This window comes from Tiliqua scincoides, chromosome 4 (genome assembly GCF_035046505.1).
Source record: "Tiliqua scincoides isolate rTilSci1 chromosome 4, rTilSci1.hap2, whole genome shotgun sequence".
NCBI classification, from domain to species: Eukaryota; Metazoa; Chordata; class Lepidosauria; order Squamata; family Scincidae; genus Tiliqua; species Tiliqua scincoides.
In genome coordinates, this window is record NC_089824.1 from 79,801,857 (window position 1) to 79,825,495 (window position 23,639).

General features: G+C 42.3%; 1 protein-coding gene across 1 annotated transcript in view; it reads right to left on the bottom strand.

Annotated features, from left to right (window-relative positions):
* The window catches only part of BMP6 (bone morphogenetic protein 6), a 110,062-nt gene that overhangs the window by 13,897 nt on the left and 72,526 nt on the right, over positions 1-23,639 (bottom strand). Inside the window, exon 2 of the mRNA XM_066623156.1 lies at positions 14,497-14,689. Within this exon, the coding sequence (XP_066479253.1) occupies positions 14,497-14,689 (193 nt within the window). The remainder of the gene's footprint in view (positions 1-14,496; positions 14,690-23,639) is intronic.

A 23,639-nucleotide genomic window follows, 5' to 3' on the forward strand; every position in this document is an offset into this window, starting at 1 on the left:
AGCCACATGCATTTTGAATACTCTGCCAGTTTTGGATGTTCAGAGTCTAAGTTCAAAACTCCACCACTTAAGTCATAAGAGCAGCTGTTGCTTGTTTACAGAGTGGCTGGCAGCTCTGCCTTTTCAAGTCAGGTGCAGCTACGCAGTCTCCAAGCTGGTCTCCAGACAGCAAATACAATCCCTGAGGGACTTGTCTTAAACACCAAAGCTGCAGGTTTTTTTGAGTACACTTGCTGGAGCTCCACACCTCCCCAATTCAGGTACAGACACTCTCTACTATGGTCCCAAAGCAGCACATACTACCACTGCCGCCACCCCAAGAACTCACACCTGTTTGTTTACTGTGTAAAGCCAACTGCTAGAGAGAAACCTCCCTCCCTCCCTCCCTCCCTCTCTCAATTATGCAGCTGCTTTCTAAAACTGTTGGCAGGGTGCTGTGTTTTACATGCCGCCTCATAACGACCTCAATTAAACTTTCATTAGCACCTTTTAGAGTAGTGAAGGATAGCCCACATGCTGACCAAGAGAAAATGAAAATATAAAAGATGACTATAGCAATGGAAGGAGGATTCAAAATCATAAATTCTGTATTTGCCCTAACAGAGAACACTCTGAAAAACACCTACCTATTCCAATCTAAGGGGTTTGCACACAAACAGGGACTCCATACTAGTTTCCCCTGTCCTTCATTGGTTCAGAGGCTGGCAAATTAATTCACACTTCACACAGAGAACATTCCTCTGGTTGTATGCAGCGCAATGTGTGAAATGGGAGCCCTGTGGAACTCTGGAGTACAGTGTGTCTGCACAAGAATAAACTTGACTTGCTCATCACATCTTCTGTGATTGAAATACACATCAAACTCTTATTTAACCCACACGTACTACAGACATGTCTTGCGTGCACATGGTAAATAGGCAGAACTCCCAGAATTGGCTCCCACTATACATGCCAGAGGTCCTAGGTTGAGTTTGTGGCAATACTAACTAAAAATATTTTAAGTAGCAGGGCAGGGAAATGCCTCCCCACAAATGCAAACCCACCCACTCACAATTCTTACTGTTCAGTGAACCTCTGCAAGAGGAAATTAGGAGAACAAACATGATCTAGAAAGAAGAAAATGATACCCAGTCTGCCTGAGCAATACGACTTCAGTGCTTACACTGAAATTATTTTCTGGAATTTCTACCCTGCTTTTCTAGCCCAGAGTTCACGAGAAAGCCAAAATTAACTGCAACTTTTCAAAGATGTTCATTTGCCACATTATAAATATCAGCTTTAGAAACTAGTCTTAACCAATACATCCTTACCACAACTTTAGAGCATTCACAAGACAAGTACTCTGCAATTGATTATGACATTTCCTGTGTAATCTAAACATTTCTTTGACTAAACCCTGAGCTTAGTCTGGAGGAAAAAACCTGAACCTTCTAATTCACTCTAATTATTTATCCAGCATTGATAAGCTGTTAGAAGTTTATGTAAATAGCTGCTGCTCTGCTACCAGCAGTTTCACTAACTATAGATTAAAATAATTTTCCCTTTCTTTCCAGAACACACCTCAGACCATGGAGCAGTGCCATAGCAAATATCACAGCTATAGAAAGCTACATTTTAAGTATACATTTTTAAAAAGTTGTCTTCTGTCTATACTCTTTGTCCAACCCCTCAGTTACACTTTTTTGTTTAACAAGACAGAAGTACAGTGTTCTTAAAAATGCAAAGGGAAGAAATAGAATACTTTCTAGCTACACGATTCTATACAAAGATCTACCACCTTTAATTACATATCAAGGATCACATTCTGGGGGCTACCTTTAAAAGTCACTATTATCCAGGTGGATAGGATGAATATATATCAACAGCCATTTACTTAGACATTTATTACCATAACTCACTGAAACTTTCATCATACTGAATTTTTTCTCTCACTATTCTTCAACGACGTAACACGTTGACACAGCAGTCTAGACTCTGCATAGCATGAAGGATATATTTTAAAACAGAAGTTTTGAGAGTGTTTATGGGCACACACTACTACTTTGTATATAACTGCAAAACATAAATATTGGTGTCCTTCCTGCCATGGGTGAAATCTTTAACTTGCTGAATTCTGTAGCTATTCTGATGCTTGCTTCAATGAAGACAAGTCTTCCCCCAATCCAAAAGTTGCTTTACATTAAGGAAAAAAAAGGTATATGAAAGGATGAAACTTCCACCTCTGAAAAAGAGTGTACCTGATAACAACTGAATGCAGGTCCGGTCTGAACCCTCCTCAGTCAGGCAGCACTTCTGAGCATGTGGCAAAAATTTTATCCCATCCACTGTTGACTACCACTGTTTGACCAAACTGCCTCTTTAGCTTCTTTGTGCCTGCCTGGCCAGTTGGATAAATGCCTAAAATACTGTTGCATGTCTTAGAGAAGCCAGCAAATGATGTGATGCCATCTTGTTAGGAGTTGAGCAAAGAGACAAAAGCTGATGGGAAAGAAAAGGTGAATGATGTGCACAAGAGCTTTGATTGCTTGGTTGGGAAAGTCTAATGCTGCCAAAAAAGACAAGCAACATCTTTCTAGGTGACACACTTATTTTGTTTTTTAAGGAAATGGTCACTGAGTAACTTGAAATCTCATAAACTTTGTGTTGTTCACTAGTTGTCATTTAGATTAGAAGCTAAGGCACTAGCCTAGGTCAATTTCCTGTTAGGAAGAGGATCAAAAATTAGGTAGTATTAATCAAAGTTCAAAATCCTGAGAGATTTCATGCCTTGCTATAATTACACTGTGGAATACATCAGCAGTAGATGTGGTAGACTTTCACCCCTTTCTCATATTATTATTTCTAAAAGTATCCACATACAAGCACCAGGTCACCTTTATTAAACCGTTCCAGTGCATAGAGAGCAAAATAAACATTAACCATTAAGATACAGTATCTCCCTTTGATCATCATTTCATGCTACTGCCTTGTGGTTTTTAATACATGAGTTGTTTGGACAGCATAGGAGAATTTTTTTTAAAAGGTCTGAATGAACAGTATATGTACATTTGAAAAAATAATCAACTATCCCTGAGGCAAAGGGTAGGTATCTTTGATCAACCACAAGGTTTCATCCCCACACACTTGACCTGACACTTTACTGGGTTAAAGAAAGAAAGTTTCTTTCTTTACTGGGTTAAAGAAAGAAAGTTGAGAGAGAGAGAGAGAGAGAGAGAGAGAGAGAGAGAGAGAGAGAGAGTACATACACATACCTAGTTTCTAACAATAAAATCCATTAATTTTTCCCAGTCTTTTAAAAGGTTTCCTTTTAAATGAAGTAACTGATACATTTCGCTACCCTATGCCAGTGTAAACACAACATTATCTTTCAAGCGGGGCCTACACTGGATCAAATCTCTATTTCTATTTGAGCCTTAAGGATCTCTATTTCTATTTGAGCCTTAAGGAAGAATGTTAAAATTCAGTAATCTCCCTGCTTTGCAGAATTAAAAAGAGAAGCATGCTTCATAAAATGGCCTGAAATTGTCAGACTTTCACCTCTAAAGCACTTATCATGGTTGAATAATGAACTGGTTGAATACCCAGTTCCCAAATTTAATAATCAAATAAAGAAATAATTAACAAGCTCAGAGGGGCAAATGAAAAAACCACAAAGTTAATGGGAATTCTATAAGTAGGAGCTCACTGACAGTTATGAGCATCTATACCTAAATGTTGGATTATTGTTGACACTTAAACAGTGTTTTTGAGCATTCAACATGTTTCATATAAATACGTTCCCTCAAGAATCCTGTTAAGTTGGTCAGATCAGTCCCTTGTTTTGGAAGTTTCAATACATGCAGCTGAGAAAAGACAACATACCTAAGGCCATCCTTAACATCGGTCATAGGTGTCCGCTACCATAACAGCATAGCAGCCCATATGTTAGTGAATATTCCAGGACTACGCAACTTCCTGGACTCCAAGGCCTAAACCGACGACTTCTAGCCTTTAGAACTCAATTTAGGCTGCAATTCTATGCACACTTTCCTGGGAGTAAGGCTCACTCAATTCAGTGAGACTTATTTCTGAATTATGCATGGGATTGTGCTGTTAGATATGTACACTTGTACAATTCCTGTTCAGTTAAATAGAATGGCACAGATTTTATTCAAATAAAAATTCTCAGGTGGGAATGACATGCTTTAGCCACAGAAATGGAATGGAGAGGAGCATTTAAAAGAACAACCTACCAAACCCCCAAGTGGTATAACCACATCAAAATGGTTGTGGGAAGCATCTTTGGTCAACAAATTAAGAACATAAGAACATAAGAACAGCCCCACTGGATCAGGCCATAGGCCCATCTAGTCCAGCTTCCTGTATCTCACAGCAGCCCACCAAATGCCCCAGGGAGCACATCAAATAACAAGAGACCTGCATCCTGGTGCCCTCCCTTGCATCTGGCATTCTGACATAGCCCATTTCTAAAATCAGGAGGTTGCACATACACATCATGGCTTGTAACCCATAATGGATTTTTCCTCCAGAAACTTGTCCAATCCCCTTTTAAAGGCGTCCAGGCCAGATGCCACATCCTGTGGCAAGGAGTTCCACAGACCAACCACATGCTGAGTAAAGATAAATTTTCTTTTTTCTGTTCTAACTCTCCCAACACTCAATTTCAGTGGATGTCCCCTGGTTCTGATGTTATGTGAGAGTGTAAAGAGCATCTCTCTATTCACTTTATCCTTCCCATGCATAATTTTGTATGTCTCAATCATGTCCCCCCTCAGGCATCTCGTTTCTAGGCTGAAGAGGCCCAAACGCCGTAGCCTTTCCTCATAAGGAAGGTGCCCCAGCCCAGTAATCATCTTCATCGCTCTCTTTTGCACCTTTTCTATTTCCACTATGTCCTTTTTGAGATGTGATAACCAGAACTGGACGCAATACTCCAGGTGTGGCCTTACCATCAATTTGTACAACGACATTACAATATTAGCCTATCTCAACCCTATCTCCAGGTCATTTATGAAGAGGTTGAAGAGCACCTGTCCTAGGACAGATCCTTGGGGCACACCGCTTTTCACCTCTCTGCATTGTGAAAATTGCCCATTGACACCCACTCTCTGTTTCCTGGTCTTCAACCAGTTTTCAGTCCACGAGAGGACCTGCCCTCTAATTCCCTGATTATGGAGTTTTTTCAGTAGCCTTTGGTGAGGGACCGTGTCAAACGCCTTCTAAAAGTCCAGATATATAATGTCGACAGGTTCTCCTGCATCCACATGCACGTTGACCTTTTCAAAGAATTCTATAAGGTTCGTGAGGCAAGATTTACCCTTACAGAAGCCATGCCGATTCTCTCTCAGCAAGGCTTGTTCGTCTATGTGTTTTGAGAGTCTATCTTTGATGAGACATTCCACCATCTTACCGGGTATAAATGTTAGGCTGATCGGCCTATAGTTTCCCTGGAGCTCCTTGCACCAAGGACACACCCATGACTTATGCCCCAGTCATACATGTTGCACTCGATGCAAAACACTGGATAGCCCTAGAAATTCCTGTATCTTGGTAGAATGCTATGAACCAGGGAATAAATAGCACAGAGGAAAAGAAGTAGGAGAATGTTTTGGTTTTCAACTTGAGATGGTTCTGCTTGAAATGAAGGTCAAATGTCACCATCATTTTCTTTTACTAGATTGTTCCCTCCACAAACAATCACAGAAACACTAGCATTTTCTCAAAGGGAAGGTAAGTTTGATCAGAAACCTGACCTATCTTACAAGAATACTATTAATCTTTTCAATATGTTTTGTTAACTATTCCAGTGGTTTTCCCAATCATAAAATGTGGTCTGCAGCAATGATGTGATTTAAAAAACCACTACCGCCACTTTACCCTAATATTGTTTTATAATAGTGATGGAAAGCTAAATTCCAGCCATGATTCTTTATTTTGATCTCTTGAAAACTGAATAAGTAAGGATAAATCATATTAATAAGATGACCTAATATTTGACTGTTGATTTTTATTGATTATATTGTTTTAATTTTTATGTTGCTAGCCACCTCGGTCATCCTTACATTTAAATGTAAGGAAAAAGATGGGCACAAATGTTTTAAAATTAAATAAATTCCACAAAAATCATTACCACTTTTGTACTGTCTTAAGTTGAAGCAATATAAAAATATTCTTTTAAGACAACTTGCTAAACTAAGAAGTCTCTCTAGAGTGCAATTTCCTGATACAATCAAAACCTATGATCAAGAATACATTCAACCCACATAGGGCGCAATCCTACCATAGATTTGGGCCGACGCAAGTCCCTTGCATTGGCCCGGGAGTGTCACAAAATTGCCGTAAAGCATTTTTGTGCCACTCTTCTGGGAGACAGGCCAGTGCACGAACGTGCCCGGGGGAGAGGGTGAGTTGCGTCAGCCAATCTCAGCTGACGCATGGGTCTGAAGGGGACATGGGGAGGTTGGGGAGCAGGCGGGCGGGAGGTGTTTCGGGGCGGGGGGAGGGCAGGCATTCTTGGGGGTGGGTGGGTGAGGAGTGGGAGGCAGGGTCAGGACCCGGCAGTCATGCTGGATCCTGACCCCAGGCGGCCCAGGGCGGTCCCGTGCTGCTCTGATTTGCACCATCTCTGGAAGTGGCGTGGATCCTAGTAGCCCCATTGGGATTGCAGTGGCTCTCCCTGGGGTAAGGGGAAAAGTTTTCCCTTGCCCTTGGCTGAGCCTCTGGCTGCCTGAAACTTGTGCTGGATACAGCACAGGCACACTGGCCTGTCTGTTTCCAGTGCAAGTTAAGATTATGATCATAGTTACTTTGGTTACAGCAAATGACAGAATGCTCTTATCAGTTTTTCCCTTATTGGGGGGAATGATTAGTACATGCATGCATTATTAGTACATGCATGATTAGTACAACTAGTTAACATTTTGTTTGATAACCTTCCTTGCAACTTTTCTCAATACCATGTAAGCTTTTCACTACTTTTTGCTTTCATACCCCTTCTGTAGACATGCTCTCTACAAGGCTATACTCTTGTACCAAAGGACTTGGGGGAACACACTCTTTCCTTTCCTTACACAAAAAATGTCCAATCCAGGTTTCTTTTCCTCTGCCAGTCTCCCCTTCTTTCCAACTGAAGCAGCAGGTTGGTTCTTCCCACAGACTTCTGAGAAAGGGCAGCAACTGCTTCCTAGGAAAGTTGATTGCCTGTTCTGTTCTCCTTTGGTGACTGTGCAAGAGAGGGAGCCTTATGAAAGCCAAAAGTTCAGGCACTTCTCATTTTACACTGGGGTTACATTTTTGAAAAGGAGTGTGTATCTCAAAAACAAGTAAATTAAAATAGCGTTGCTGTAAGAACTTATGTAAATGGTACAGGCAGGGAACATCAGTACTACACTTGCATTGAATCAGACAAGGTATTACAAGCACCTTTGTGCCCAAAGGCTTGCACCAGCCAGACAGTCACTTGAGACAAAACCTTGCACAGAACAGCATTTCAGAGTCTGACTGAGGGAAGTGAGGCAGGCTGGCTGCTTGCTGACTGGTTAGAAGTGGCCCCTTTCCCAGCCCTCCCTCTATTCTAACCAGATGGGAGGGTGAAGAAGCCTCCCTTTTTCCAACTGCTGTTGCTTAGTTACTAAGTTACTGCTTCCTCTTATTTGATCAAACCAGCTGCTGCTTGCTTCTGGCTTTTTCTCCTCTGCTGCTCCTAGGCAGGTGAATGGATAGACAGGTGTGCCCACCGTACTTCCTTTCACCTTATTTCTATCCCTTCCCTACAGGGCCATCCTTCTGATGTCTTCCACTCTGGCATAGCCAAGTCACAGCTGTTTGCATCCACTCTATTCTTCTCACTCCATTCCATTCCATCCCCTACTCTTCTCTTAACCTGCCTGATTAGTCTACTTTCCATGGGCTCTTCTTTGACACTTGCCCTTCAAGTCACACCTTCCCTCAAACATGTGGGAGCATATGGGAAGTTTGACCACATTATTCCAAAAATGTGCAAGTATAAATTAGGTTTCAGTATTAATTAAACAAGAGCATTATTCCAAAAATATTTTTGGTCTGTAGTTCTACAGATTGGGGGGGGGGATTGTGGGAGGGTAGCAAGGGAACCTCAAAGTGAGATTTAAAGTTGGCACTGTGGGAGGGCAGCAAGGGAACCTCAAAGTGAGATTTAAAGTTGGCATTGTCCTTTTTTGTCACATACATGTGCACGCACATGCTCTCCTCTTCGCCCATTTAGCACTCAAAAATGTCATCTGATCCTATCAGCAGTGTGAAGCAGTACAGTCCAAAATCAAACTACTTCAATCTACTACTTCATTCTGCAAAATATGTGAGTGGTTTTAAGTTCAGTTCAGGTTCATAACTGGTAATTTTTAAGGATACATTAAGGCCTGACATAATACAGACTATTTCATCAAAGACTAAGCGACATGTTATATTACGACTGGCATTGATAGTGATGGGCTTCACTTTTCTTTCAACAATAGAGCTATGGGGAACTGATGTGAATCGGGACTTGATCAGGAAGGAGTAGCTCCAATTCTTTGCCCCTGCCACAGTACCAATTTGGATTGGATTCCTGCAGCTGCTTCTTGATGAGGGAATATTGAGACAGGGAACATTGAATATTGCTATTTGACAAGGTCTGTTTCACATCTTCCCTAAGTTTCCCAGATTTTCCTCACTGTCATTTCTTACATCTCCCTCCCTTCCTTATGTGTCTGCCTGTGTAGATTGTAAAAATGTTGGCAGGGTGCTGTCATTAATCTTAAATATATAAATGTTTTAAGGCACTGAATAAATAATAAATTTTATTATAAGCATCTCTACAGATTTATCATAATTTAAAACCATGCCATCAAATGTTGAGAAACATGACAGCTTTATTCAGATTTGTTAGTCTGAAAAGACAGTATGATAGGAGTGTATTTTAAGTAAAAGGCAGCTGGCTTACTTTTGGCTTACATGCAACAGTTGCCTGGAACTCAGTGTCTTACAAAGTTCTGCTAACTTGCTCTTCCAAAAAAGTCTTGTGCCTCTCTACTCATAAGCCTTAAAAATCTGTTCCCAATAGGAAAAGAAAATAATATATTCCAAATGAATCATCAACACAAAAGAAGCAAAAATGAAGAAAAATGTGTCAGCCACAATATGCATTGAGGCTTTCTTTTTAAATTAAGAGGCAGAGACAAAAAAAAAACAACAACCATAAATAGAGAATAAAGTTTCTCCTAGCAAATTCACTTCTAAATTACTCCAAGCATCCACAGAGAAGTCAAGGTAAAAAGAAGCAATATATATGTGCATACGTGTGTGTGTGTGTGTGTGTGTGTGTGTGTGTGTGTGTGTGTGTGTGTTTATATTACGACTTTCCTGGATACAGTAACTAGTATATGGTCCAAGAATGAGTACCGAAGGTAGGATGCTGGCACCAGTAAAGAGAATGGCAAGACTCCCACCGGCTTCATAGGGCCAAGGTTCCCCCCCCCCCCCAGTGTTCACTAGACTCTTTCTGGAAGATATAAAATATACCCACGATGAAAACAAAACTGAGCACACATTTGAAATCCCACAAACTGCTTTTGTGAATTTGATCACAACAATTAAAAAAAGAAAAAGAAAAACACCGCTTTGTAAGGGAAGATTGCAATATGTAAATTTTAAGGAAATAATCTCTGTTTCTGAAAACTACGAACAGCTGTTTAATCCCAGAGAACAATAAAAAGTGTTGTAATTACACTTGGACTATCTACACACAGAGGGCTCCGTCTGACACATCTTGCGCAAGTATTAGATGACAGAGTCTGGGCTTTTATGCCTTCTTAGCTAGCCAAAGAAGAAGGGTCTGTGGGAAAAGGTGCCAAATTATCAGCTAATCAAAGAGTTCAGTACCACTGAAGGACACCAGCAAAAATGTAGCCCAGATACAGAGCATGATTAAAGAAAATAAATAAATTGTGCATCTGGAAAGTCTTGAGAGTTTTTTCCAATACTTCTTCTAGACCCATAATCAGATATTGCACACACCCCACACTATACATGCACGAACACTGCATTCCTCCACTCACACTTACAAGCATGCTCAGTGCACTCATCAACATTCATTCCATTTTATTCCAGCTCTTCACTCTTTCTTACAGTCAATCACAATCACTCTAGATTTCCCTCAATATATCCTTCACCAGTGGTGTCACTAGGGTTCGCATCACCCGGTATGGGAGGCCAGCGCGTCAACCCATGCAGTGGGTGGGGCAACACCCCGGGTGATGGGCATGGTGATGTATCATCACCCCGCCCCCACTGTTTTTTGGCTGTACCTTTTGATAGAACAAAGATATTTCAAAGCGGTTTGTTTCACTGCATTCTGCATGAAATTACGCATTGATTTATATATAACATGATGGTATTATTCTTACAAACATGATGGGGTTATTCCTAACCACCGCTATTTTAGCAAGTCAGCCCCCGTGCATTACCTTTCTTGCGAGTCACCCAGTGTGGCCTGCACCCTCTAGCAATGCCACTGTCCTTCACACACATACAGACACATTATTCACTCCAAACTGAAACCTGAGTTGCTCACCTTACTCAGGGCCCAATCCTACCCAACTTTCCAGTGCCAATACAGCTGCAATGCAGTCCCAAGGTAAGGGCACAAATGTTCCCTTACCTTGATGAGGCCTCTGTGAGTGCCCCCCCCCCACTACAGAATGCAGCTCTTCCCCTGTTAACATAGCTGCATCAGCAGTGGAAAGTTGGATAGAATGGGTCCTGTGTCTTTGTGCATACATACAAGCAATGCTTGACCCACTGTGTTTTGACTAGGATTATACAATTAACAGAATTCTGTGCTACTTTTTCTTTATATCCGATTTCACAGGTTTCTGTTTTTTTAACTCTATGTAAACCTTTTGTATGACTTAAGAATGTGTATCTCAGAGGTATTCAAACTCTTACAGAGTTTGAAAACCGCTCTAAGTTCTTGTGGGAGTGGGAAGAAGGCAGCAACAGTGGCTGGAGGGGCTTGGCTATACTTACCAGAACCTCCTGCAGCCTCCCAGGAGGCTGGGAGCGATCATGCCCCGCCTCCGCAAAATCCGAAGTAGAGCACGATCACTCTACTTTCATTTCTGAAGCTTCGGGGAGCTCTGTAGAAGGTCACGCAGGGCTCCCCACACCCCTGGGAGGCTGCAGAGGCTCTGGTAAGTACAGCCAAGCCCCTGCAGCCCCCTGAGCGACGCAATCCTGGGGCTCGTGTCGCTGCTTCCTCCCTGCCTCTCTGCTGCCCCCACCCCTTAAGGGGAAAGAGGCCAGGGCCCTCAGGATGGGGCATTCTGAAGCCCCAGTTTGAAAACCCCTGGTGTATCTGTTTACAGCAGTGTTTCTCAAACTGTGGGTCGGAACCCACTAGGTGGGTTGCAAGCCAATTTCAGATGGTTCCCCATTCATTTCAATTTTTTATATTTAATATATTACACTTGATGCTATCATGATATGTGACTGCCTTTGGTGAAATCTTACAGACCTGTACTTTTGAGAAGCTACTATATATATTCTTTTAACAATTATATTCAATGGGATTCCTGTGTAAGTGTGGGTAGGATTACAGCCTAGGATTATGAAAATTTTTTCCTGCTGGATGATGTCAGTTCCAGTGGGTTCTGACATATTCTCATTCTAAAAAGTGGTCCAGGTGCTAAATGTGTGAGAACCGATAGTTTACAGGAATGTCACCTGATGTGTTCTAGAATACATTCAAAAACATGAGCAAAAAGGAGAACAAACATGTGTACAAAGATTGTGTCTGCTGGCTAAAGGCACATCTCAATTAAATTTGCCATTTAGCAAGAATGAAAGAGATACAGATATAGGTGCAAACACAATAGTACTTATTGGGGGTATAAATATGTACAATAAGAATAATGAATGAAAGGCTTATATATATATAGCAGCCCAATTCTACAACCCACCAGTCCCAGACCATGCAGTGCCCTGATGGAGCATTTTCCATCAGCCTGGGAACCTTCCCCCTCCCATTTTGTTTAATTCTGTTCCTTTTGGACTTTTAATAAAATGGTCGCATTTTGACTCTCTCTGCCTAGTCCATGTTAATGGGTAATTCAGTAGATTGTCATGTCTCTTCAGTCTACAGATGCTACGGTGGGTTTGACTTTTAATTACTAGGGGACTCCTAGGAAGGTACTTCCCCCCAGACAGTCTACCTGATTTGTATAGCCTGAGATGGTGGTAGTAGTTTAAAAGAAAAATACCATGGTTCTCCCAGTGCCAGTGCTGCTGTGCCAGTGGGGTATGCACTGCTGCCTGTGTTGGGGAGGCAGTCACAGAGGCCTCCTCAAGGTATGGGAACATTTGTTCCCTTACCTAGAGGCTGCATTGCAGCTGCACCGGTGCTAAAACCTGAATTCTAAACAACATTAAATTTGTTGTAAATATCTGTACAAAAATGACAGGAAAAAATCCTGTTCTAATACTAGATTACTCACTGTTTAGAATCTCAAAACACATAGACGAACAGGCCTTGCTGAGGGAGAACCAGCATGGCTTCTGTAAGGATACATCTTGCCTCACGAACCTTATAGAATTCTTTGAAAAGGTAAACAGGCATGCGGATGCAGGAGAACCTGTAGACATTATATATCTGGACTTTCAGAAGGCGTTCGACACGGTCCCTCACCAAAGGCTACTGAAAAAGCTCCATAGTCAGGGAATTAGAGGGCAGGTCCTCTCATGGATTGAAAACAGGTTGAAGATCAGGAAACAGAGAGTGGGTGTCAATGGGCAATTTTCACAATGCAGAGAGGTGAAAAGCGGTGTGCCCCAAGGATCTGTCCTAGGACCGGTGCTCTTCAACCTCTTCATAAATGACCTGGAGACAGGGTTGAGCAGTGAGGCGGCTAAGTTTGCAGACGACACCAAACTTTTGCAAGTGGTAAAGACCAGAAGTGATTGTCAGGAGCTCCAGAAGGATCTCTCCAGACTGGCAGAATGGGCAGCAAAATGGCAGATGCACTTCAATGTCAGTAAGTGTAAAGACATGCACATTGGGGCAAAAAATCAAAATGTCACATATAGGCTGATGGGTTCTGAGCTGCCTGTGACAGATCAGGAGAGAGATCTTGGGGTGGTGGTGGACAGGTCAATGAAAGTGTAGGTCCAAAGTGCGGCGGCAGTGAAGAAGGCCAATTCTATGCTTGGGATCATTAGAAAAGGTATTGAGAACAAAACAGCTAATATTATAATGCCGTTGTACAAATCAATGGTAAAGCCACACCTGGAGTATTGTGTCCAGTTCTGGTCACTGCATCTCAAAAAAGACATAGTGGAAATGGAAAAGGTGCAAAAGAGAGCAACTAAGATGATTACTGGGCTGGGACACCTTCCTTATGAGCAAAGGCTATGGCGTTTGGGCCTCTTCAGCCTAGAAAAGAGGCGCCTGAGGGGGGACATGATTGAGACATACAAAATTATGCAGGGGATGGACAGAGTGGATAAAGAAATGCTCTTTACACTCTCACATAACACCAGAACCAGGGGACATTCACTAAAATTGAGTGTTGGGAGATTTAGAACAGACAAAAGAAAATATTTCTTTGCTCAGTGTGTGGTTGGTCTGTGGAACTCCTTGCCACAGGATGTGGTGATGGCATCTGGCCTGGATGCCTTTAAAAGGGGATTGGACAAGTTTCTGGAGGAAAAATCCATTACGGGTTACAAGCCATGATGTGTATGTGCAACCTCCTGATTTTAGAAATGGGCTATGTCAGAATGCCAGTTGCAAGGGAGGGCACCAGGATAAGGTCTCTTGTTATCTGGTGTGCTCCCTGGGGCATTTGGTGGGCCACTGTGAGATACAGGAAGCTGGAGTAGATGGGCCTATGGCCTGATCCAGTGGGGCTGTTCTTATGTTCTCCCCTATTCAGCTGCTGATCTAGTAAAGAAAAAGCAGAGAGCTGGAAGGGATGTGCGCATGCTAACCACTACACAAGTACTCCTTTCAGTCACCCTACCCTCTCTCATGTCCTTTTCCTTAACAGTATCCTGTAAGCCCAATCCTATCCAACTTTCCAGCACTGGTGCAGCTGCAATGCAGCCACTAGGTAAGGGAACAAATGTTCCCATACCTTGAGGAGGCCTCTGTGACTGCCTCCCCAACACAGGCAGCAGTGCATACCCCACTGGCACAGCAGCACTGGCACTGGAAAACTGGATAGGATTGGGCCCTGTGACTGATACACAGAAGCAAGCACCCCTGTGTTCAATAGGGCCAACTTCCCAGGTAAGTATTCATAGAATTAAAACCTGAATTCTAAACATTAAATTTGTTGTAAATATCTGTACAAAAATGACAGAAAAAAATCCTGTTCTAATACTAGATTACTCAATTATGTAAAGCACTACTACAACTCTTCTCCCTGTTGGTACCCCTCCTTTTCTCTTCTTTGCACAATTTTAACAGGGAAAGGCACATACCTGTTCTGATGTTCCTGCAAGACTTGATAGATGCTAATCAGAAAGGTCTGATTTTTAAAGCCTCCCATGACACAGTCCTTATAGATTCGGAACTCAGCAGCTGTAACAGACTCTCCTTCTGGAATCTGGGACAAATTAAACTTGAATTCTTTGTGGTGTCGCTGAAGAGGTGTGAACTCCTTGTCATATTCAACTGGCAAAAAAGAGCAAGAACAATTTCAAATTTAACTAAAATGTTCCTCAAGTTCCATCTCTCACCCTATTTTTCAAAAATCCAAATTGCATTCAGCACTTATAAAAATTGTCCCACAAAATTCTCACTTCGCAAATATTTTTAATTAAAAAGTAACTAAAGAAGATATCAAGCGCTTCACTAGAAGTCTCTAACATTCCTGTATTAAACTGGGAAGAGCTATGTAATGTTTTACATAGCATTAATAATTCCAAGTACACTTCTGTACTGCAGCGAGTCATGGACTCTTCGCTCACAACAGGAGAGGAAACTGAACGCTTTCCACATGCGCTGCCTCCGTTGCATCCTCAGCATCACCTGGCAGGACAAAGTTCCAAACAACACAGTCCTGGAACGTGCTGGAATCCCTAGCATGTATGCACTGCTGAAACAGAGATGCCTGCATTGGCTCGGTCATGTCGTGAGAATGGATGATGGCCAGATCCCAAAGGATCTCCTCTATGGAGAACTCGTGCAAGGAAAGCGCCCTACAGGTAGACCACAGCTGCGATACAAGGACATCTGCAAGAGGGATCTGAAGGCCTTAGGAGTGGACCTCAACAAGTGGGAAACCCTGGCCTCTGAGTAGCCCGCTTGGAGGCAGGCTGTGCAGCATGGCCTTTCCCAGTTTGAAGAGACACTTGGCCAACAGTCTGAGGCAAAGAGGCAAAGAAGGAAGGCCCATAGCCAGGGAGACAGACCAGGGACAGACTGCACTTGCTCCCAGTGTGGAAGGGATTGTCACTCCCGAATTGGCCTTTTCAGCCACACTAGATGCTGTTCCAGAACCACCTTTCAGAGCGCGATACCATAGTCTTTTGAGACTGAAGGTTGCCAACAAGGAATAATTCCAAGTCCAATTGATATATTATTAGTTACATTCCTTTCCTGCTTCTTCAAATAGTTTTGATATGCTAAGCTTGAAAATCCAAGGCAAACTTTTATCAATTACTGAGCATAGTCCATTTTTAGGAATAAAGTTTGTGATTGTGCAGCGCCCTCCCTCTTGCTAGGAGGGAGGAATCAACTCTATTCCAGAATAAAATGGTAGTAATTACTGTCACCACCAAGGTTAAAACCATACAGAGGAGAGCCATCTTGAAATTCCTTTCTCCCAGATGCATGATGAGAGCCCCAGGTTCTCAGGGAGACTCCCCCAAAATGGATGCAGCAGTAGCATTGGGCTAGCGGTCACAGGAGCAAGGCAACGTGCTCAGGAAACTGAGTTAGCCAGATCACACAAGTTAAATAGGAAACAAGAGGGAACTTTATTAAAACAGGGTTGGCAGACAAAAAGAGGTAAAAAGCAGTACAAGAAGGCACATACAAAAAAAATGTAGGTGATGCATCTTACAATGCAGTGTGATTAAAAGACAAGCACTGAAAATGGAAAGAAATCCATGGAGGTCTACTCTTAGAGCCTTCAAGGCCAACTCCCTATAGAAACAAATAAATCCTCTCTAGATCATCTCCAAAAGATGCCTATCAATGCTTGAAGACTTCCCACAAGGAAGAACACACCATTTCCCTTGGTAATCAGTTCCACTGTTGAACACCTCTTACAGTTAAGAATTTCTTCCTCCTATCCAACTGATATCTTCCCTCCTGGGGATTAAGCCCATTACTGTAAACCTAGTTCTACTCTCTGAGGCAGCAGAGAACAAATCTTTGCCCTCTGCCATGTGACAGCTCTTTAGGTATTTGAACAGCATTATAATGTCTCCTTTCAGCCTTGTCTTTTCCAGGCTGAACATATCAAGTTCTCTCAACTTTTCCTCTTAGGACTTGTTTTCCAACCCCTGACCATCTTCACTGTTCTTCTCTGAACCTGCTCTAATTTGGCCGTGCTTCTTAAAATGTAGTGATCAGAAATAGACAGAATACTCTTTCTAGGTGACGTCTCACCAGCATGGAGGAATGTAGAACCAAAAGTTTATGTCAATTACTCCCAGGTAAATGTATATAGGATTTCAATCTTAGTCCTTGAACTCACCTACTCTAGACAATAGTCTCCATCTGCCATGGGACCTCTCTCCCTAAAAGATGGGCTAGAATCAGGGGTCTCCAAACTTTTTGGCCAGAGGGCCGCATCAAATATCTGGTATGGTGTTGAGGGCTGGAAAAATATATTTAAATATAAAATTTAAATAAATAAATTAGAGATGGAACTTAGATGAGTGAATGAATGAATGGATTCATTCATTCAACCTCTCTGGCCCTCAGAAAACCCTCCAGACACAACCAGAGCACAGCTCTGGACGTGTTCAGTTGAGTGGGCCTGAGGTTTTCAAGGGACAAGAGCCTGGCTGTGGGCTGGATAGAGGCTTGCAGTGGGCCGCATCTGGCGCCCAGGCTGGCGTTTGGAGACCCCTGGGCTAGATCCCAACAACTTGTGCAACTCTAATAACGCATGATAGAAACACACTGTAAATGACATATAAACACTGAAATCTTAAAGTTTTTTATGTATTAGTGTTAATTTTTCCTTTGTTTCAGATCCTTCAGCTGACTGAAAATGCCAACAGCAGAAGGTCAACTGTGTGTTATGGTTCTCAGAATTGAAGACTATAACAGCTTTGAGAATATTCACTGCTCATTACAGGAAAGATGCATCACATAGGAACGCAATTAACATTTGGATGAAAAAACTTTAGAGAAACTGGATCTGTGAATGACAAGCTACGATCCAGGAGGCCACAAATCAGTGGAAAATTGGTTTGAAAAATTGGTTATGCTGAAGGTTAAAAAAAAATCAAACGGTTGCTTTAAAATGTTCAGATCTCAACCTTAAATGCCATTTACAGTGTGCTTCTATTGGGTTAACATCTAAAATGATTAAAGTTGCACATGGCCCTAATACCACTCTGTATTTTGATTTCAAAGTAATAACCTAACATCCAGAACAACTGACAGATTTTTCTACCTATTTTCAGAAAAAGTGATGTTATGGGGATAATAGGTGTTGTGTTTAATGTCATCATTATGTTTCTGTTACTTATGCAGGATTGAAATACTGCAAAACAGATTGACCCAGTCTTATGGCTGGCCAATCAGGTGGTGGATCAAAATCCTACTATCCGATTGGCCCTCTAGTTTAGTGTTTAAACAGCATCAATTGTGGGGAATCTGGGCAGAGCTAAGGGGCATAAAGCCAGGGGTGTTTGCCTTGTGTTGTCATTGCCAGGTTCTGTTCTGAAGATGAAATAAATGTGTTGAGCTGTTATTTCTATGCATTCCTTTATTCGCATGGACCTACTATTTAACAGTTTCCATCTGACTTTTACATACATATCATTGTATAAAGTACAGTAGAAAATAGGTTGGCCCTTGATATCTGCTGGGGAATCTGTTCCCAGATCCCAGCCCACCCCCCACCCCCAGATACCAAGATCTGCAGGGGGACTCAGAGAACCTCCTGGGAAGTTGTGCCTGGGAAGCCTTCTATGGAGCACAGAGGTTGCGGGCATTTTTCATAATGCATGGTTGGACCCTAAGGACTCAGTAACTTTGGAAGAGTTATTTTCTCAACTGCTCTAAATCTCCATATGTAACACTGAAGCTGTAACTGTCCCTACAGTGTCTTAATAAGACTAAGTCAACAGGCTACTACACCAATTTTGCATGTTATAAATAATGGAATGTGATGCCAGCAGGGAAATCTTTTGTGAACCAATGCATTCCCACTTTAAACAGGAGGTGGACTAACAAACAAAAGATGGCACACAGACTGGCAAGGCCAGCCAGGTGTGAGATAAAGTGAGGTAGGTTGCTTTTGACAGCAGATAGGTGCAGGAAACACCCTGCATTCATCAATGACCTCTGGAGTTTACCTCATCTTGCCTCTGCTGACCTGACCTCTTTCATGGTCTTTGCTTTACTGCTCTGTTTTCAAATACAGCAGCGGAGCAGACCAGAAAAAAGAAGTTGAAAGAAGCAACAAACCACTTCTGAGAAAATGCTGATTAATTTTGAAATTCTCTTCTTATGCCCTGATCTATTATATGGGATGTCCTGCCAGTTGTTGGACTTGATCTATAGAGAAGCATGAACACTTTTCCAGAAAAACACTCCCACACGGTCAGTTTTCCTTTCCAGCAGTTTTTGCAAACACTTTCTTGCTGTATATGCTAAAGAGGATTTAGACAAAGATTTAGGATTTTGACATGTAGTTTTGAGAGCTTACAGGAAGGTGGGCCTTCCAAAAGATAAACTCAGAAACAAAACTAGGTACACATGCTCCTCTGAACTGTGACCAACTGTACCTACAAAGTGAGGGAAAACCGTGATTAGTTTATGTGCATGAATTGATGATGAATTGTGTTCTAAGGAGAATGTGACGAAGGACGCTCACAGAAGTAAACTTCCCCACCAGGTCCTCAGCACAGCAGCCCTCTGAGTTCATAGACATTTCATTCCAAGGATCCTTACAACAGGGCTGCATGGGGTACTGAGGGTTGCAGTAAATATTCAGTAAAGATCAGTAAATATTCCTCTCCTTGGGTGAACAACAGTGCCTTCTTAGAGGTATTTAGAAAGCAACTCCTTGTGAGTTTGGACCCCACGTGTGCAAAAGAGTGTCACGAGAGAGAGAAAAATCATACAACTACTGACCAGATTATACCACAAGTTTTAACATGAGCTTTTGATCAGCTTTCAGAAAGAAATCTAAGCAACCTCTTCTCTCAACCAGCAGCATTATTAATGATGCTGACAGCACTGATCATCCATTCACAGCCCAATCCTATTGCGCTGTCCCACCAGTGGAACATGCACTCCTCTGGCTCTGGCTGCTGCAAAGCAGTCGTAAGGAACACTCCGGCAGCGCTGGCTGCCAGAGTACTAGTGGGAAGGCTGGAATCTTTCAATACAAACCAGTGGATCCTGGAGGCAGATAAGATGGCATGAGAGGAAGAAAGGGGTGGGGTAGTACAGAATGGGGAGGCGACAGGGTGGGGGGATGGGCAAACTGGGCCCAGGAGGGTGTGGGTTTGGTGGCAGCAACACAGGAAGCAACCCCCTTCCTGATTTACCTTCACAGATCAGTGATGACCAGCGCCAGCGATATTGCTGGTGCAGATCTGAGTTGACCCATAGTGGTTGCTGGAGTTTACTCTGGGACAAGGAGACATCACCACACAGGGATTTAGGATTGGACCATCAGTGTATGGCAGTCTTTATGAGGAGCTGCAGAGAAGAACAACCTTAATGTAACCTATATTAGGGTACTGGTTTTGAGATGCTATTAAAGGGCAGCAAATGGTCTATATCAGTGATTCCCAGTAGAAGCCCTAGAGGCTGTTGCCTGATTTATAAATGCCAAAGGGTGTGGCTATAATGGTTATTGTTCAGCAGTATTTCCCCCCCCCCCAACTTGGTAGCAGCTTGTTTCACCCTTGATACACAAAGCCTAATCTGCCCTGGCAGTTTCATGACCCAATAAAAATTAAATCTCCTTTAGGAATGGTGGGGGAGAGGGGTTAACATAGCTATAACATATTAATTATTATTAACAGTATTTATATACCGCTTTTCAACTAAAAGTTCACAAAGCGGTTTACAGAGAAAAATCAAACAACTAATGGCTCCCTGTCCCAAAAGGGCTCACAATCTAAAAAGAAGCAAAAAGAACACCAGCAGACAGCCACTAGAAAAGACACTGCTGGGGTGAACATAAACATGTTCCCTCATTCCAGACATATTAATTTGCACACCATCATTACAGTCAGATCCTAAAGATACCGGGCTGTATATGCTTTCACACCAGACCAGTGCAGATCTTCTGAAGAGATCGCCTAAGTTCAATTCAAATCATCTCCATGGTGGGTAAAAATATAAAATTAGCATATAGACCAGTGGTTCCCAAACGGTGGGTCTGGGACCCACCAGTGGTCATGACCCAATTTTTATTGGGTCATGAAACTGCCAGGGCAGTTGAATCCATCAGCAGCCAATGGAAACGGATGACTTTCAGAAAAGAAAAAAAATTACAACATTAAATTACATGTGAACACTATAATTTACTAATTATAATTACTATGTTAACACCACTGAACCCTTCATCAAGGCACTGGAAACACACAAGGGTTTGTTAATTTTATAATGAGATAAGGCAGAGGTAAGATAAGGCTGAATGAGATAAGGCAGAGGTTCTCAAACTGGGGCACCACAATGCTCCAAACCGAGGAGCTCTGTCTTTGCCCCTTTAGGGGCGGGGAGGGGGGAATGCAGCAAAACATTCCCTAGGGCTTTGTTTTACTCACCACCAATTGCATCACTGTGGCACCTTGACACATTTGGGGGAGGGAAGTATTGTACAATCTACCCCTTGCGATAGATAGTATATACACAATCTGCTAAAAAGACAGGTGTTTTTAATCAAGGAATTTGAATATCAGTAAAGAAAAGAAGCATGCCCTTTTCCCTTGCTCTGAATGTGAGAAATTACAGACATAGCTGGGTCAGACTGGGAGAGAACAACAGGACCACATGCTTTCTGCCCTGACTCATCTCTCCTCTAGAAGGCATATATTCCCCTCCCATCTTAACCAGGCAATATGCCGACATCTCCATGCATTACAATAAAAACTAACCACGACTTACAACCATAGTATTTTATTCTGGAAAAGTTAAGTCCAATATTGTTACAAAGAAAGTATCTTTCTATTGTCATCAGTGTTTCTTTTCCCCCTGTACCTTAAAACAGCTCTGTGATAGGGAGATGCACTGCTAGGGAAAGATGCACTGGTCGAATTTCTGCTGGTTTTGTGGGGGGGGGGGGCAAATGGCACTCCACTGTTCTACTGTAGCAAACAGGCTCAACAGATAAACTTTACGCGGTTGTTTCACTAAAAGTAATTCTATATGGAAATTGTATTTAACATGTTTTTAATGTAAAGGAAATTGTATTTAACATGCTTTTAATGTAAATACATTACCAGTCCAGTTGACAACTGGAGCAGTTGTCTGGAGCAGTGGACAATACGAGCAGACTTGTATTCAACAATTTTACAATACGCAATATGAAACAAGTAGTTTACGTTATAGTGACCAAGATGTTGTACAGAAACTGCAGGTAATAGTTATTCCAGATTACCAAACCTGGAATAAATGGTTATGACCTTGCCCGTGCGGTACAAATCCAGAATATTTGCACAGGGGATCATTTTAAAAAATGAAAGAGAGCCCAGCTCAACTTCCAATTTCTCTGTCTTTACATAGGGTTTTTAAATTAATATCCCCTGATGGTTTAGAAACATACTTGGAATGCCTCTGTCCATCTGATAAATAGATTGGACAGTCCAGTTGCAGATAGTCTTGCTCTAAAATATTTAACTTCCATTTTTGCATGAAAACTCACTGTTCCCCGTAATTTCACAACAGGAAAGTAGAACGGCAGGGAGACAATACTTTGGGAATGAAAGACAATCTTGATGCAAAAGTTAGGGGCATAGATGATTGAGAGGGGAGACTATTATTAAAATATAGTTTTAAAAGGTTTAAAGAATGAAAGTGGTTGATTTGTTTCTGACACAGTAGCATAGCTACGTAGATTAGCTGAGTAATGCAAGTGAAGGGGGAAAATGTCGGCCCCAGTAAGTCGCATTTGCTCATGACGCTGGACCACTATGCAAAATTAAGCCGAGAATGCCAAACTAGCTAATGGCCCAGGGAATGGGTCCAAAGGAACCTGATATATTCAAAATATTGTTTATATTGTTAATAAATTGTTAATATTTCACTTGTTAGCCACCTTGAGTGCTCTTTTCTGGAGTGGAAAGGCGGGATATAAATGCTGCAAATAAATAAATATGATAAATATAGGTAGATGCTGAAGTGGAACAAGTCTGGCCCTATAAGCCACTAGGATAGGAGATCACTGAGGAAACATATGCAAGCAGCTGTGATCAAAGTAAGAAAACTAAGGGTAATTAAAACCAGTCAGGCAAAAGAACACCATTCATCCATAAGATGCACCCTGCTGTATAAAAAAAAAAAGCTAACAAAGCTGCCAGCTGAATATTTTTAAAATTTATATCCTAGGCTTTCCCTTCCTATCAGATAGCACTCAAGGCGGACAATGGTACAAACTAAATCAACATTAAAATCACATTATTACGCCAAAACCAAAACAGTAATGCCAGGTTCAAATCAACTCAGCACAGCAGCAAATAAACACACCACCTAGTTGGCAACCTTCAGTCTCAAAAGACTATGGTATCGCGCTCTGAAAGGTGGTTCTGGAACAGCGTCTAGTGTGGCTGAAAAGGCCGATTCGGGAGTGACAATCCCTTCCACACTGGGAGCAAGTGCAGTCTGTCCCTGGTCTGTCTCCCTGGCTATGGGCCTTCTTTCTTTGCCTCTTTGCCTCAGACTGTTGGCCAAGTGTCTCTTCAAACTGGGAAAGGCCATGCTGCACAGCCTGCCTCCAAGCGGGCTGCTCAGAGGCCAGGGTTTCCCACTTGTTGAGGTCCACTTCTAAGGCCTTCAGATCCCTCTTGCAGATGTCCTTGTATCGCAGCTGTGGTCTACCTGTAGGGCGCTTTCCTTGCACGAGTTCTCCATAGAGGAGATCCTTTGGGATCCGGCCGTCATCCATTTTCACGACATGACCGAGCCAACGCAGGCGTCTCTGTTTCAGTAGTGCATACATGCTAGGGATTCCAGCACGTTCCAGGACTGTGTTGTTTGGAACTTTGTCCTGCCAGGTGCTGCCGAGAATACGTCGGAGGCAGCGCATGTGGAAAGCATGCCACACCAACCAGTACTAAAATTAAGAGGGGAAAAAGCCAACTGTGTTTTTTATCTTGTTTATCTTAAATGTGTTTTTTATCGTGTTTTTAATGATTATTGTAAGCTGCCTTGGGTCCCTTTGAGGAGAGAGGTGGGGTACAAATGAAGTAAATAAATAAAT